Raw genomic sequence first — 17,146 nt, 5'->3', positions numbered from 1 at the left:
ACCTCAAAACTCACTACTGGACAGCTCATTGCACTCCAGCGAGAAGAGATCCAGCTCCACCCACCAGAACACCTTAACCAGGAAACCTTGACAAGCCACTCATCCAACCCCACCCACAGGGAGGAACCTCCACAATAAAGAGGAACCACAGACTTCCAGCCTACAGAAAGGCCACCCCAAACACAGCAATCTAAACAAGATGAAAAGGCAGAGAAATATTCATCAGGTAAAGGAGCATAATAAATGTCCACCAAACCAAACAGAAGAGGAGGAGATAGGGAGTCTACCTGAAAAACAATTCAGAATAATGATAGTAAAAGTGATCCAGAATCTTAAAAACAAAATGGAGTTACAGATGAATAGTTTGGAAACAAGGACTGAGAAGATACAAGAAAAGTTTAACAAGGACCTAGAAGAAATAAAAAAGAGTCAGTCAGTAATGAATAATGCAATAACTGAGATCAAAAGCACTCTGGAGGGAACCAACAGTTGAATAATGGAGGCAGAAGATAGGATAAGTGAGGTGGAAGATAGAATGGTGGAAATAAATGAAGCAGAGAGGAAAAAAGAAAAAAGAATCAAAAGAAATGAAGACAACCTCAGAGACCTCTGGGACAATGTGAAATGCCCCAACGTTTGAATCATAGGAGTCCCAGAAGAAGAAGACAAAAAGAAAGGTCATGAGAAAATTCTTGAGGAGATAATAGTTGAAAACTTCCCTAAAGTGGGGAAGGAAATAGCCACCCAAGTCCAAGAAACCCAGAGAGTCCCAAACAGGATAAACCCAAGGTGAAACACCCTAAGACACATATTATTCAAATTAATGAAGCTCAAACACAAAGAACAAATATTAAAAGCAGCAAAGGAAAAACAACAAATAACACATAAGGGGATTCCCATAATGATAACAGCTGATCTTTCAATAGAAACTCTTCAGGCCAGAAGGGAATGGCAGGACATACTTAAAGTGATGAAAGAGAGCAACCTACAACTCAGATTACTATACCCAGCAAGGATCTCATTCAAATATGAAGGAGAAATCAAAAGCTTTACAGACAAGCAAAAGCTGAGAGAATTCAGCACCATCAAACCAGCTCTTCAACAAATGTTAAAGGATCTTCTCTAGACAGGAAACACAGAAAAGGTTTATAAACTCGAACCCAAAACAACAAAGTAAATGGCAACAGGATCATACTTCATCAATAATTACCTTAAATGTAAATGGGTTGAATGCCCCAACCAAAAGACAAAGACTGGCTGAATGGATACAAAAACAAAACCCCTATATATGCTATCTACAAGAGACCCAGCTCAAAACAAGGGACACATACAGACTGAAAGTAAAGGGCTGGAAAAAGATATTTCATGCAAATGGAGACCAAAAGAAAGCAGGAGTAGTAATACTCATATCAGATAAAATAGACTTTGAAATAAAGGCTGTGAAAAGAGACAAAGAAGGATGCTACATAATGATCAAAGGATAAATCTAAGAAGAAGATATAACAATTATATACACACCCAACATAGCAGCACTGCAGTATGTAAGGCAAATGCTAACAAGTATGAGAGGGGAAATTTAACAGTAGCACCATAATAGTGGGAGTCTTTAATACCCCACTCACACTGATGGATAGATCAACTAAACAGAAAATTAGCAAGGAGACACAAACTTTAAATGATACAAAGAACCAGTTAGACCTAATTGATATCTATAGGACATTTCACCCTAAAACAATGAGTTTCACCTTTTTCTCAAGTGCACACGGAAACTTCTCCAGGATAGATCACATCCTGGACCATAAATCTAGCCTTGGTAAATTCAAAAATTAAAAAATTGAAATCATCTCAAGCATCTTTTCTGATCACAATGTGGTAAGATTAGATGTCAACTACAGGAACAAAAACTATTAAGAATACAAACATATGGAGGCTACACAACACACTTCTGAATAACCAACAAATCACAAAAGAATTAAAAAAAATTCAAAATATGCATAGAAACGAATAAAAATGAAAACACAACAACCCAAAACCTATGGGATTCAGTAAAAGCAGTGCTAGGGATAAGGTTCATAGAAATATGAGCTTACCTCAAGAAACAGGAGAAAAATCAAATAAATAACCTAACTCTACACCTAAGGCAACTAGAAAAAGAAGAAATGAAGAACCCAAGGGTTAGTAGAAGGAAAGAAATTGTGAAAATTAGGGCAGAAATAAATGCAAAAGAAACAAAGGCGACCATAGCAAAAATCAACAGAGGTAAAAGCTGGGTTTTTTGAGAAGATAAATAAAATAGACAAACCATTCGCCAGACTCATTAAGAAAAAAAGGGAGAAGAATCAAATCAACAAAATTAGAAATGAAAATGGAGAAATCACAACAGACAACACAGAAATACAAAGGATCATAAGAGACTACTATCAGCAACTATATGCCAATAATAATGGACAACTTAGAAGAAATGGACAAATTCTTAGAAAAGTATTAACTTTCCAAAACTGAATCAGGAAGAAATAGAAAATCTTAACAGACCCATCACAAGCACAGAAATTGAAACTGTAATAAAAAAATCTTCCAACAAACAAAACCAGGACCAGATGGCTTCACAGCTGAATTCTACCAAAAATTTAGAAAAGAGCTAACACCTACTCAGACTCTTCCAGAAAATTGCAGTGGAAGGTAAACTTCCAAACTCTATGAGGCCACCATCACCCTAATATCAAAACCAGACAAAGATGCCACAAAAAAAGAAAACTACAGGCCAATATCACTGATGAACATAGATGCAAAAATCCTTAACAAAATTCTAGCAAAGAGAATCCAACAACATATTTAAAAAGTCATACATCATGACCAAGTGGGATATCCCAGGAATGCAAGGATTCTTCAACATTTGCAAATCAATCAGTGTGATATACCACATTAATAAATTGAAAGATAAAAACCATATGATTATCTCAATAGATGCAGAGAAAATCTTTGACAAAATTCAACACTCATTTATGATTAAAACCCTCCAGAAAGCAGGCATGGAAGGAACATACCTCAACATAATAAAAGCCATATATGACAAACCCACAGCAAGCATTACCCTCAATGGTGAAAAATTGAAAGCATTTCCCCTGAAGTCAGGAAAAAGACAAGGATGCCCACTCTCACCACTACTATTTAACATAGTTTTAGAAGTTGTAGCCACAGCAGTCAGAGAAGAAAAAGAAATAAAAGGAATCCATCCAGATTGGAAAAGAAGTAAAAGTCTCACTGTTTGCAGATGACATGATCCTTTACATAGAAAACCCTAAAGACTCCACCAGAAAATTACTAGAGCTAATCAAGGAATATAGTAAAGTTGCAGGATATAAAATTAACACACAGAAATTCCTTGCATTCCTATACACTAACAATGAGAAAACAGAGAAATTAAGGAAAAAATTCCATTCACCATTGCAACAAAAAGAATAAAATACTTAGGAGTATATCTACCTAAAGAAACAAAAGACCTATATATAGAAAACTATAAAACATTGATGAAAGAAATCAAAGAAGACACAAATAGATGGAAAAATATACCATGTTCATGGATCAGAAGAATCAATATAGTGAAAATGAGTATACTACCCAAAGCAATCTATAGATTCAATGCAATCCCTATCAAGCTACTAACAGTATTTTTCACAGAACTAGAACAAATAATGTCACAATTTACATGGAAATATGAAAAACCTTGAATAGCCAAAGCAGTCTTGAGAAGGAAGAATGGAACTGGAGCAATCAACCTTCCTGACTTCAGACTATACTACAAAACTACAGTCATCAAGACAGTATGGTCCTGGCACAAAGACAGAAATATAGATCAATGGAACAAAATAGAAAGCCCAGAGGTAAATCCACACACGTATGGATACCTTATCTTTGACAAAGGAGGCAAGAATATACAATGGAGAAAAGACAATCTCTTTAACAAGGGGTGCTGGGAAAACTGGTCAACCACTTGTAAAAGAATGAAACTAGAACACTTTCTAACACCATACACAAAAATAAACTCAAAATGGATTAAAGATCTAAATGTAAGACCAGAAACCAAAACTCCCAGAGGAAAACATAGGCAAAACACTCTGACATAAATCACAACATGATCCTCTATGACCCACCTCCCAGAGTAATGGAAATAAAAGCAAAACTAAATGGGACCTAATTAAATTTAAAAGCTTTTGCACAATGAAGGAAACTATAAGCAAGATGAAAAAACAGCTTTCAGAATGGGAGAAAATAATAGCAAACAAAGCAACTGACAAAGAATTAATCTCAAAAATATACAAGCAACTCCTGCGGCTCAATTCCAGAAAAATAAATGACCCAATCAAAAAATGGGCCAAAGAACTAAACAGACATTTCTCCAAAGAAGACATACAGATGGCTAACAAACACATGAAAAGATGCTCAACATCACTCATTATCAGAGAAATGCAAATCAAAACCACAATGAGGTACCATCTTATGCCAGTCAGAATGGCTGCTATCAAAAAGTCTACAAGCAATAAATGCTGGAGACGTTGCAGAGAAAAGGGAACCCTGTTACACTGTTGGTGGGAATGCAAACTAGTACAGCCACCAGCCATGGAGAACAGTGTGGAGATTCCTTAAAAAACTGGAAATAGAACTGCCATACGACCCAGGAATCACACTGCTGGGCATACACAGAGGAAACCAGAATTGAAAGAGACACGTGCACCCCAATGTTCATCGCAGCACTGTTTAATAGCCAGGACATGGAAACAACCTAATGTCCATTGGCAGACAAATGGATAAGAAAGCTGTGGTACATATATGCAATGGAATATTACTCAGCTATTAAAAAGAATACATTTGAATCAGTTCTAATGAGGTGGATGAAGCTGGAGCCTATTATACAGAATGAAGTAAGTCAGAAAAGAAAAATTCCCAGTACAGTATATTAATACATATATATGGAATTTAGAAAGATGGTAATGATGACCCTATATGCGAGGCAGCAAAAGAGACACAGAGGTAAAGAACAGGCTTTTGGACTCTGTGGAAGAAGGTGAGGGTGGGATGATTTGAGAGAATATCTTTGAAACATGTATATTATCATATATGAAATAGATTGCCAGTCCAGGTTTGAAGCATGAGACAGGGTGCTTGGGGCTGGTGCACTGGGCTGACCCTGAGGGATGGGATGGAGAGGGAGGTGGGAGGGGGATTCAGGATGGGGAACACATGTACACCCATGGCTGATTCATTTAAATGTATGGCAAAAACCACCACAATATTGTAAAGTAATTAGCCTCCAATTAAAATAAATAAATTTTTAAAAAATTTAAAAAAAGAAAGATAAATGTAGATATTTTTTCCCAGTCTATGACTTGCCTCTTTTTTTTTTTTTTTTTTTAATGGTGTCTTTTGATGTGTGTTGTTCAGTCACTCAGTCATGTCCAACTCTTTGTGATCCCATGGACTGCAGCTTGCCAGGCTTCTCTGTCCTTCACCATCTCCTGGAGTTTGCTCAAACTCATGTTCATTGAGTTGGTTGTGCCATCCAACAATTTCATCTTCTGTCATCCCCTTCTTCTCTTGCCTTTGATCTATCTTTGCATCTGGGTCTTTTCCAGTGAGTCAGCTCTTCTCATTATGTGGCCAAAGTATTGGAGCTTCAGCTTCAGCATCAGTCCTTCCAGTGAATATTGAGGGTAGACTTCCTTTGGGATTGACTGGTTTGATCATGCTGTCCAAGGGACTCTCAAGAATCTTCTCCAGCACCACAGTTCGAAGGCAGCAATTCTTTGGCACGCAGCCTTTTTCTATTGTCCAGCTCTCTCATATCTGTCCATGACTACTGGACAAACAATAGCTTTGACTGTACAGACCTTTGCAGGCAAAATAATGCCTTTGCTTTTTAATATGCTATCTAGGTTTGTCTTGCTTTTCTTCCAAGGAACAAGCATCTTTTATTTTCATGGCTGCAGTCACCATCCACAGTGATTTTGGAACCCAAGAAAATAAAGCCTGTCATTGTTTCCATTTTTTCTCCATCTATTTGCCATGAAATGGTGGGACCACATACCATGATCTTTTGATGTGTAGAAGTTTTTAATTTTGAAGAAATCCAACATAAATTTTTTAATATTGGTTTGTGCTTTTTATGGCCTAGATTAAAAAAAAATTCTTTGTCATAAAAAAAAAACTTTGTCTATCCTTAAATCACAAAGATATTCTACTATGTTTTCTCTTAGAAGTTTTATAGTTTTTAAAAATATATATATAATATTTTATTGAAGTATAGTTGAGTTACACTGTTCCAAGTTCACAGCAAGGTGATTCAGTTATACAAATAAACATATATTATTTTTCAAATTATTTTCTATCATAGGTTATTATAAGATATTGACTATAGTTCCCTATGCTATACAGCAAACCTTTGTTGCTTGTTGCATATTCTATTTTTTAATTATAAATGTAGCATTCTATTCATACTAAGTCAAACAAGTGGAATCAAAGTGTCGTAATTTTTTTAGTTAGGTAAAAATTCATGTTTTCTAATATATATACATATTTATATATATATATATAAAAAGCTTTACTACAGTTGATAAAGGCTTGAAAAAGAACAGCAAAAAAAAAGAGATGGAGAAATTGGAGAACATAAATGGGAGCAATGAATATGAAATAGAAAAAGTGAAACATACTAGATAAAAGTAAATGATCATCATATAGTCCAGTTGTTTTTAAACATGACTGTTCATTAGAAACATATCTGGAGCTCTGGAGAAAAAAAGCAATACCTGAATGTTTTTATTCTTCCAAAAATTTCAAGATAATTCTCATATGAATCTGGATTTTAAAAAGTGATTGCAGGCTTTCTTATTAGATCCTATTTTTGGTGATATAGAGTTCTTATTTTTCTGTTGACCAAATGAGTCAGTGGTATTAAGTGAGTAGTAGTTACATCATCACAATAGTAAAAGATGTTTATCAGTATTCACAGTCAATAGGCAAAAAATATAATTGCAATTCATAATGGGAACATGACTAACTAACAATATAAAATAATTACATACAGTTTTGGGGGGGTGTCAAGTAGAGTGTTGTGGTAGGTGGAAGTGCATACATGCATGTGTTTTCATCTCCCAGCCAGTCTATGTCTTTTGGTTGGTGCATTTAATCCATGTACATTTAAGGGAATTATTGATAAGTATGATTCTATTACCATTTTCTTAATTGTTTTGGGTTTACTTTCTGTAGGTCTTTTCCTTCTCTTGTTTCCTGCCTAGATAAGTTCCTTTAGCGTTTGTTGTACAGCTGGTTGAATTCTCTTAATTTTTGCTTCTCTGGAAAGCATTTGATTTCTCCATCAAATCTGAAGGAGAGTCTTGCTGGGTAGAGTATTCTTGGTTGTCAGTTCTTCCTTTTAATCACTTTAAATATATCATGCCATTCCCTTCTGGCTTGTAGGATTAGTTTCTGTTGAGAAATCAGCTGATAGCCTGGTGGGAATTGCTTGTATGTTATTTTTTGTTTTTCCCTTGTTGCTTTTAATATTTTATCTCTGTCTTTAATTTTGTCAGTTTCATTACTATGTTCCTTGTTGTGTTCCTGCTTGGGACTCTCTGTGCTTCCCAGACTTGATCAACTATTTCCTTTGGGAGGTTTTCAGCTATTATCTCTCCAAATAATTTCTCTTTTTTTTTTTTCCTCTTCTCTCTCTCTCTTTCCCTTTCTCTTCTCCTTCTGGGACCCCTCTAAAGCAAATGTTACTGCATTTAATGCTGTCCCAGAGGTCTCTTAGGCTGTCTTTATTTCTTTGCTTTCTTTTTTCTATATTCTGTTCTGTGGCAGTGATTTCCACCATTCTGTCCTCCAGGTCATTTATTTGTTCTTTTGCCTCAGTTATTCTGCTTTGGATTCCTTTTTGTGTATTACTCATCTCTGTTCTTTAGTTCCTCTAGGTCTTTGGTAAACCTTTCCTTTATCTTCTCGGTCTTTGCCTCTATTCTTTTCCCAAGATCCTGGATCATCTTCACTATCATTATTCTGAATTCTTTTTCTGGAAGGTTGTCTATCTCCTCTTCATTTAGTTGTTTTTCTGGAGTTTTGTCCCTTCATCTGGGACATAACTTTCTGCTTTTTCATGCTGATTAATTTTCTGTAATACAGTTTTTGTTTCAGCTGCTGTAAGACTGTGCTGCTTCTTGGTTTTTCTGTCTTCCCTCTGATGGATGAGGCTGAGGCTTGTGTAAGCATCTTGATGGGAGGGAGTGGCATGGGAAAAACTGGATCTTGCTCTGGTGGGCAGGGCCTTGCTCAGTAAAGCTTTAATCCAATTATCTGCTGATGGGTGGAGTTGCACTCCCTCCCTGGTAGTTGTTTGGCCTGAGGTAACCAAGCTTTGGGGTCTGTGGCTTCTATGGTTGGGTTAATGATGAACTCCAAAAGGGTTTGTGCCAAGGGAGACCTTCCAGTGCCCCTGTCCTTGTGGTGAGCCGCTGCCGACCCATGGCTCCACAGGAGGCCCTCCAACACTGGCTTGTAGTTTCGGTTCAGTCTCCTGTGGGGTCACGGCTTTTCTCCCCGGGATCTTGGTGTGTGCAGAATTTTGTTTATGCCCTTCCAGACTGGAGTCTCTTGTTTCCCCAGTCCTCTATAAGTCAAATCCTACTGGCCCTCAACACCAGATTCCCTGGAGATTCCAGTCCCTTTGTTGGATCCCTAGGCTGGGAAGCCTGATGTTGGGTTCAGAGCTTTTACAACAGTGTGAGAACTTCTTTGGTATTATTGTTATCCAGTCTGTGTGTCACACACCTGTCAGATATGAGATTTGATTTTATCGTCATTGTGCCCCTCTGACCATCTGCTGTGGCTTCTTCTTTGTCTTTGGACATTGGGTGTCTTTTTTTGGTGGGTTCCAGTGTCCTGTCAATCACTGTTCAACAGCTAGTTACTGTTTTGGTGCTCTCACAAGAGGAGATGAGTGTATGTCCTTCTACTCCACCATCTTGAACCAGAAGCCCTTGAGAGTTTTGATTTTTACATTTTGGGATTTTCTTTTTTTTTTGCATTTGATTTGAACTCAGTTTTTCCCAAAGGGATGTCAAGATAATTCCAGTTAGATTTTGAAAAGGCAATCCATTCTCCATTGAATTTCCTAGACAACTTTGTTGAAAATCAATTTTCCATACATATGTGAATCTGTTCCTGGCTTCCTTATTTTGTTCCATATATAAATTAACACACACATTTATGTGTGTGTGTGTATATATATATATATATGCCTTTATGCTAATGATATGTTGTCTTGATTACAGTGGCTTTATACTTAGCTTTGAAATTGAGTAGTATGCCTCCTCTAACTTTTTTTTTTGTCTTTGGGAATTATATTTATTAAATAAAGTACTTCTATGAACATATATACTCCTCAGCTGTTCTTTTTTTAACTTTTTACTTTGTATTGGAGTATAGTCAATCATGAACTCCTTATTGCCAAATTCAGACTTAAATTGAAGAAAATGGGGAAAACCACTAGATCATACAGGTATGACCTAAATCAAATCCCTTATGACTGTACAGTGGAAATGAGAAATAGATTTAAGGGACTAGATCTGATAGAGTGCCTGATGAACTATGGACGGTGGTTCATGACATTGTACAGGAGACAGGAATCAAGACCATCCCCAAGAAAAAGAAATGCAAAAAAGCAAAACGGCTGTCTGAGGAGGCCTTACAAATAGCTGTGAAAAGAAGAGAAGTGAAAAGCAAAGGAGAAAAGGAAAGCTATATCCATTTGAATGCAGAGTTCCAAAGAATAGCAAGGAGAGATAAGAAAGCCTTCCTCACGGACCAGTGCAAAGAAATAGAAGAAAACAATAGAATGGGAAAGACTAGGGATCTCTTCAAGAAAATTAGAGATACCAAGGGAACATTGTATGCAAAGATGGGCTCAGTAAAAGGCAGAAATGGTAGGGACCTAACAGAAGCAGAAGATATTAAGATCACGGACCAGTGCAAAGAAATAGAAGAAAACAATAGAATGGGAAAGACTAGGGATCTCTTCAAGAAAATTAGAGATACCAAGGGAACATTGTATGCAAAGATGGGCTCAGTAAAAGGCAGAAATGGTAGGGACCTAACAGAAGCAGAAGATATTAAGAAGAGGTGGCAAGAATACACAAAAGAACTATACAAAAACTATCTTCACGACCCAGATAATCATGATGGTGTGATCACTCACCTAGAGCTAGACATCCTGGAATGTGAAGTCAAATGGGCCTTAGGAAGCATCACTATGAACAAAGCTAGTGGAGGTGATAGAATTCCAGTTGAGCTATTTCAAATCCTGAAAGATGATACTGTTAAAGTGCTGCACTCTATATGCCCTAAAATTTGGAAACTCAGCAGTGATCACAGGACTGGAAAAGGTCAGTTTTCATTCCAATCCCAAAGAAAGGCAATGCCAAAGAATGCTCAAACTACTGCATGATTGAACTCATCTCATAACGCTAGTAAAGTAATGCTCAAAATTCTCCAAGCCAGGCTTCAGCAATACGTGAATTGTGAACTTGCAGATGTTCAAGGTGGTTTTAGAAAAGGCAAAGGAACCAGAGATCAAATTGCCAGCATCTGATGGATCATCGAAAAAGCAAGAGAGTTCAAGAAAAACATCTATTTCTTTTATTGACTATGCCAAAGCCTTTGACTGTGTGGATCATCATAAACTGTGGAAAATTCTGAAAGAAGTGGAAATACCAGACCACCTGACCTGCCTCTTGAGAACCAAATAGGAAAAGGAGTACTCAAGGCTGCATATTGTCACCCTGCTTGTTTAACTTATATGCAGAGTACATCATGAGAAACGCTGGGCTGGAGGAAGCACAAGCTGGAATCAAGATTGCCGGGAGAAACATCAATAACCTCAAATATTCAGATAACACCACCCTTTATTTTTTTGGGCTCCAAAATCACTGCCGATGGTGATTGCAGCCATGAAATTAAGATGCTTACTCCTTAGAAGGAAAGTTATGACCAACCTAGACAGTATATTAAAAAGCAGAGACATTACTTTGTCAACAGAGGTCCATGTAATCAAGGCTATGGTTTTTCCAGTGGTCATGTATGGATGTGAGATTTGTACTGTGAAGAAAGCTGAGCACCGAAGAATTGATGCTTTTGAATTGTGGTGTTGGAGAAGACTCTTGAGAGTCCCTTGGACTGTAACGAGATCCAGCCAGTCCATTCTAAAGGAAATCGGTCCTGGGTGTTCATTGGAAGGACTGATGCTGAAGCTGAAACTCCAATACTTTGGTCACCTGATGTGAAGAGCTGACTCATTTGAGAAGACCCTTGTGCTGGGAAAGATTGAGGGCAGAAGGAGAAGGGGATGACAGAGGATGAGATGGTTGGATGGCATCACCGACTTAATGGACATGGGTTTGGGTAGACTCCGGCAGTTGGTGATGGATAGGGAGGCCTGGCATGCTGCGGTTCATGGGGTCGCAAAGAGTCAGACACAACTGAGTGACTGAACTGATAGTCGATTTACAGTGTTGTGATAGTTTCAGTTGAAAGTGAAGGAAAGTAGCCATACATATACGTGTATCCATTCCCCCCAAAACCCTGCTCCGATCCAGGCAGTCATACAATACTGAGTAGAGTTCTGGGTGCTATACAGTAGGGCCTTGTTGGTTATCCATTTAAAATATAGCAGTGTGTACATGACCATCCCTAACTTTCTTTTCCCTTTTAGCAGCCATAAGTTTCTAAGTCTGTTGCTCCTCTAACTTTTTTTTCTTTTAAAATATTTTTGGTGGTGTCAGTCCTTTGATTTCCTTGCAGATTTTGTCAGTTTCTACCAGAAAAAAAAAAAAAAAAAACAAACTGTGATTTTGATAGTGTTTGCATTATATCTCTACAGGTCAACTTGATAAGAATTCTACATTAGTAATAGTTGGTCTTCTTATCTACAAATGTGGTATGCTTCTCTTTTTATTTAGGTTTTCTTTCTCTGAGCAACGTTTCATCATTTTCAGTGTACACAATTTAAGTTTATCTTCCTAATGTAAAATGTATTTACAAAAATTGCATTTCTAATTATTGATAACATACAGAAATAGAGTTGATTTTTGAATTTTGATCCTTAATCTCATGACCTTGCTTATCAGTTCTAGCAGCCTTTTTGGGTAGTTTTCTTAGGATTTTGTGAATAAAGACAGTTTTACTTCTTCCTTTCTGATCTGTATGCCTTTTATTTTTTTCCCTTACTCAATATATCACAAGCGCTAGAACATCTAGTACACTTTGTTGAATAGAAACGATGAGAGCAGATGTTCTTGTATTGCTCTCAGTTTTATGGGAAAAGCATTGTCTTCCACCACTATATATGATATAAGTTGAAGGTTTATCATAGAGTTACTCAACTTGATCATGTGATGTATATTCCCTTTTATTTTTCCTATTTCTGTGTGTTGAGAGTGTTATTTTTCCTCCATGAATTAGTGTTTACTTTTGTCAAGTGCTTTTTCTGCGTATAGTGAGATAATTATGTAGGTTTTCTTTTTCATTCTGTTATCAATAGTATGATGAAATGCAGTTACTGATTTTTCCAATGTTAAACCCACTTCCCTTTGCTGGGATAATCTCCACTTGGTCAAAACTTTTTCTTTAACATACTGCTGGATTACGGTTAAAGGTATTTGCATCTTTGTTTATGAAAGATATTCATGTATAGTTTTTTTTATGTCTTTGGTTTTGGTGTCTGGCTAATAATAATGCCCTTATACAATGAGATAATTTTTTTCCTTTATTTTCTGAAACAATTTGTGAAGGATTGGTGCTATTTATTCCTTAAATGTTTGGTAAAATTCATCAGTAAAGCCATCTAGGCTAGTATTTTAGTTTTAGTTTTACGGTTTTGTTTTGTCCTTTAGTGAGAAAATTTCAAATTGTGAATTCAGCATCTTTAATAGATGTAGAGCTATTCAAGTTTTCTCTTTCCTCCTTTGTCAGTTGTTTTGAAATTACCTTTTTAGGGATTTAACATACATTGTTGAATTGATTGGGATAAAATTGTTCATGATACTCCCCAGTTCCTTTGTTGTTTATGGGATCTGTAGTAATGTCCTATCTTTCATTCTTGATAATGGTAATTTGTATTTTCTCTCTAAATATTTTTGATCACTCTAGATCATCAATTTTATTGATCTTCTCAAAAATAGCTTTTGGATTCATTGATTTCTTGATTTTTTTTCATATTTTATTTCATTGGTTTTTATTCTTCCTCTTGTCTCTTTAATGTGAGTTCTCTTTGGCCTTCTTTTACTTGATGCTTTGGGTTGTAGCGTAAACCATTAATTTGCAACCTTTCTTCTTTCTTGATGTATAGCATCTAAAGCTATACATTTCCTTCTAAGCACTTATGTAGCTACAACCCCCCAAGTTTGATGTTTTGTTTTTATTTTCCTTCAGTTCAACATATTTAAAATTTTCTCTTGTAATTTAGAAGCATTTTTGATTAGTTTATAAATACTTGGGAATTTTCTCTTTCTAATACTGATTTCTAGTTTAATTCTTTGTGGTTTTAGAGTTTTAGATAGTAATAGATAAAAAGTGTTGAGATTGCTTTGCTTGAGGGGGGAAGCTAGTGGGAATGAGAGAAGGGGCTAGATTGCTTTGGTTGTGAAGGCTCTCTGACTTTCCATTTTGACTCCTTAGGGGCTCTCAGCTACGTTAAGGGTTTTTATGGTACATAATCTGAAACTACTGACGTAGATTGTGCAGTAAATTTGGGAAGGTGAAAATGATGCTAGGTGAACAGGGTACTTGGAGAAAAGCAACTAGTGCATGGTTAAGTGCTTTGTCTCAAGGTAAGTACTTAAAGAGATCTGTTGTATAAATCAGATATCTGAATAAATGAGCCTTCAGTAGAAACCTATATTATGCAGTGTAGATTGAGAATGAATACTAAGATGGAAAAGAGACAGAAGTGTTGTTCCAGCTCAGATGAAAATATTTGCACTTATACACACTTTTCAGAAACACATATTTTCATTGTTTCTTAGAGATTGAGATTTTTTTTCCATAAATGTTATTTTATTATTTTCCTTTATAAACTTTTCACCACTGAGGATGAAGCACTATGAAAGAGATAGTTCCTGTTAAATAAGATAAAATTGTTTAGGCCTTTTAACAAAATTCTTAGAACTAAGTAAAATGATTGTCTGTACCTGTTGGTATACCTGTAAATATCTTAAGTGGGCATAAAGGTGGTTCCAAAAAACTGCCTAAATGCCTTGTCATCATAAGAACACACTATGGCCCATGAGCCAAAAATGGATTTTACATTTTTAAAGGGTTATAAGAAAAAAAAAAAAACACAAAACCAGGAAAAATCTGTATCAGAAGCTGTGTGGTCCGCAAAACTTACTTGGCCCTTTACAGGAAAAGTTTGCTGCATCCTGACTTAGAATAAGAAGCAATTTTTTAAAAAAAGGTTTGTCTCATCCTTTCAGATCTCTTCAGAAAGGAGAAGAGGATAACAGTGCCAGATAACATGGCTTCTTTCTTATCCAAGCTATCATCTGGTTTCAGAGTCTTTTGAGTCTTTTCTTTACAGGGAGGACCCTGGTGTATTGAAGTGGGGGAGTTTGGCTTCAGTCTCTATTTGAAAACCAGCTTTGTGTAGAGAATATTGATAATGAGCACATGGTCCATTTATCCTTCATGAATGGTATCATTTAGAGTAATAAGGATCATTTTATTAATAGATTTAGATTTAGTTCTGTACTATATATAAAAACTTTATGTATTTTTTATATATAGGTTAATTTTTAAAGCTTCTGTTCAAACTTAAATTTTGAAGTGTGTGTGTACAAATTAATTTTATATTGGCCTATGTATTTTTACAGGATGATTGTCTTTTGAAAGTGTGGTATCCTATGACTGGTTGGAAGTCTTCAATTATACCTCAGGATCATCATGAAGTGAAAAGGAGACAGGCGTCTACTCAGTTTTCCTTTGTGTATTTGGCACATCCACGAGCTGTAACAGGTTTTTCATGGCGTAAAACTAGCAAGTATATGCCCAGGTTAGACAAGTGTGTCATGTAACTTCATTTTGTACACTTACATGTTTATAAAAATAATGAAAACAAAAGTTCTTTTGATTGATATGGTGACAGTTAAGAGCATAGGTTCTAGGTGTCAACTGCCTGAATTCAGATTCTGCTGTTAGCAGCTTTGTGAGCTTTTGACTAAATTTCTTAAGCTCTCCTTGCCCTTGTAGATGAGGGTAGCAGTAGTACCTACCTCAGAGAGTTGCACGAGACTAAAATATGTGAGTGCGTGTAAATGCTTATACAGGCCTTTGCACATTGTGTGTGCCCAGACAGCATTAGCTAATATTGTCAGTATTAGCAGCAGCAATAGATTCTAAGAAGCAAACATTTGCAGGTAATAGAAAAGCACACATTAAGGAAGAATAAAACATAGTAATAAACTGTTAGTAATCCACATGCTGGGAATGTGTAATCACATAGAGTAAATAGTGTCCCAACTTTTTCTTAAGCCTAGCAACAGAAACTTATCAAATTTTTCCTCATTGTTACAGCATCTTTTAAAAGTATTTGAAAGATTAAAAAAAAAAGTATTTGAAAGATTAAGCAAGCTATAAAGTAACCTAAACAAATGATTCTTGTATTATATGTAAGTTCTAAAAATGCTTGCTTAGAAATCCGTATTTATTCTTGAGGAAGGGTTATTTCACCTGCTCAATATATCTGAGCACCATTTGCCCTTGATGGGAAATATAGCACACTCAATGTGGGGATCAGTAAATGATAACATGGGGAATGTATACAGTTTTGGAATCTAAATAAAAGACTCTTCTAACTTAATCTGCTTAAGTTATTTGCATTTGTGGAAAACAATTGCAGAACACTTTGCCTTTGACTGAGTCAGATTCTGTGTAAGCATATTTTTAACAGGAAAATTTTTCACGCTTTTTTTTTTTTTAAGATGAGCGGTTAAGTCACTTCAGCTGCTTGATACTGCAACATTTTTGCTTAACTTAATGGAAATTGATTTATAGTTTGAAATTATAGTCTCCTTACAGTTTTATCAATACATTTGTTTCCCTATTCATAACTGTTTATATTATAAGAAGGATAAAGCAACTATGGTGATAAACCACATAGTTTAATTATAATTAATGCTATTTTATTATGGTCATTCTATAATTTGTATTTTTTTTTATTTTTTATTTTTTTATTTTTTTTTTCTTTTTTAATTTTTATTATTATTATTATTTTTTTTCCCAGTGGGTTTTGTCATACATTGATATGAATCAGCCATGGATTTACATGTATTCCCAATCCCGATCCCCCCTCCCACCTCCCTCTCCACCCGATTCCTCTGGGTCTTCCCAGTGCACCAGGCCCGAGCACTTGTCTCATGCATCCCACCTGGGCTGGTGATTTGTTTCACCATAGATAGTATACATGCTGTTCTTTTCAAATATCCCACCCTCACATTCTCCCACAAAGTTCAAAAGTCTGTTCTGTGTTTCTGTGTCTCTTTTTCTGTTCTGCATATAGGGTTATCGTTATCACCTTTCTAAATTCCATATACATGTGTCAGTATGCTGTAATGTTCTTTATCTTTCTGGCTTACTTCACTCTGTATAAGGGGCTCCAGCTTCATCCATCTCATTAGGACTGGTTCAAATGAATTCTTTTTAATGGCTGAGTAATATTCCATGGTGTATATGTACCACAGCTTCCTTATCCATTCATCTGCTGATGGGCATCTAGGTTGCTTCCATGTCCTGGCTATTATAAACAGTGCTGCGATGAACATTGGGGTGCACGTGTCTCTTTCTAGAAATGTAGGTTTCCTTTTGCTGTTTTGTTTGTTTTGTTTAGGAGATACTAATCCTCCAGAGCCTTGTTTTCAAGCAGCACATGTATATAGTCTGGCATTAATTCATGTTTCCTTTTCACCCCTACTTCCTAGTTTTTATGATGTTCAGCAGTACTGTCTGTGATTTCAAGCTCTTTGATTGATACTTTTTCTCCACACAGTGTAACTTCTAAAACAGTTGGACATGTACTATACTGTCATTTAGTTTAGCTATTCAGAGTTTA

The 17,146-nt window shown here is 36.1% G+C and overlaps 1 protein-coding gene across 1 annotated transcript in view; it reads left to right on the top strand.

The window, feature by feature from the left end:
• Positions 1 to 17,146, top strand: part of DMXL2 (Dmx like 2) — a 172,530-nt gene that overhangs the window by 66,172 nt on the left and 89,212 nt on the right. Inside the window, exon 7 of the mRNA XM_061157154.1 lies at positions 14,913 to 15,091. Within this exon, the coding sequence (XP_061013137.1) occupies positions 14,913 to 15,091 (179 nt within the window). The remainder of the gene's footprint in view (positions 1 to 14,912; positions 15,092 to 17,146) is intronic.

Source organism: Dama dama, chromosome 12, assembly GCF_033118175.1.
Source record: "Dama dama isolate Ldn47 chromosome 12, ASM3311817v1, whole genome shotgun sequence".
In the NCBI taxonomy this organism is placed as follows: domain Eukaryota; kingdom Metazoa; phylum Chordata; class Mammalia; order Artiodactyla; family Cervidae; genus Dama; species Dama dama.
Note: the sequence above shows the minus strand (reverse complement) of the source record. Positions and strands in the feature narration are given on the sequence as shown.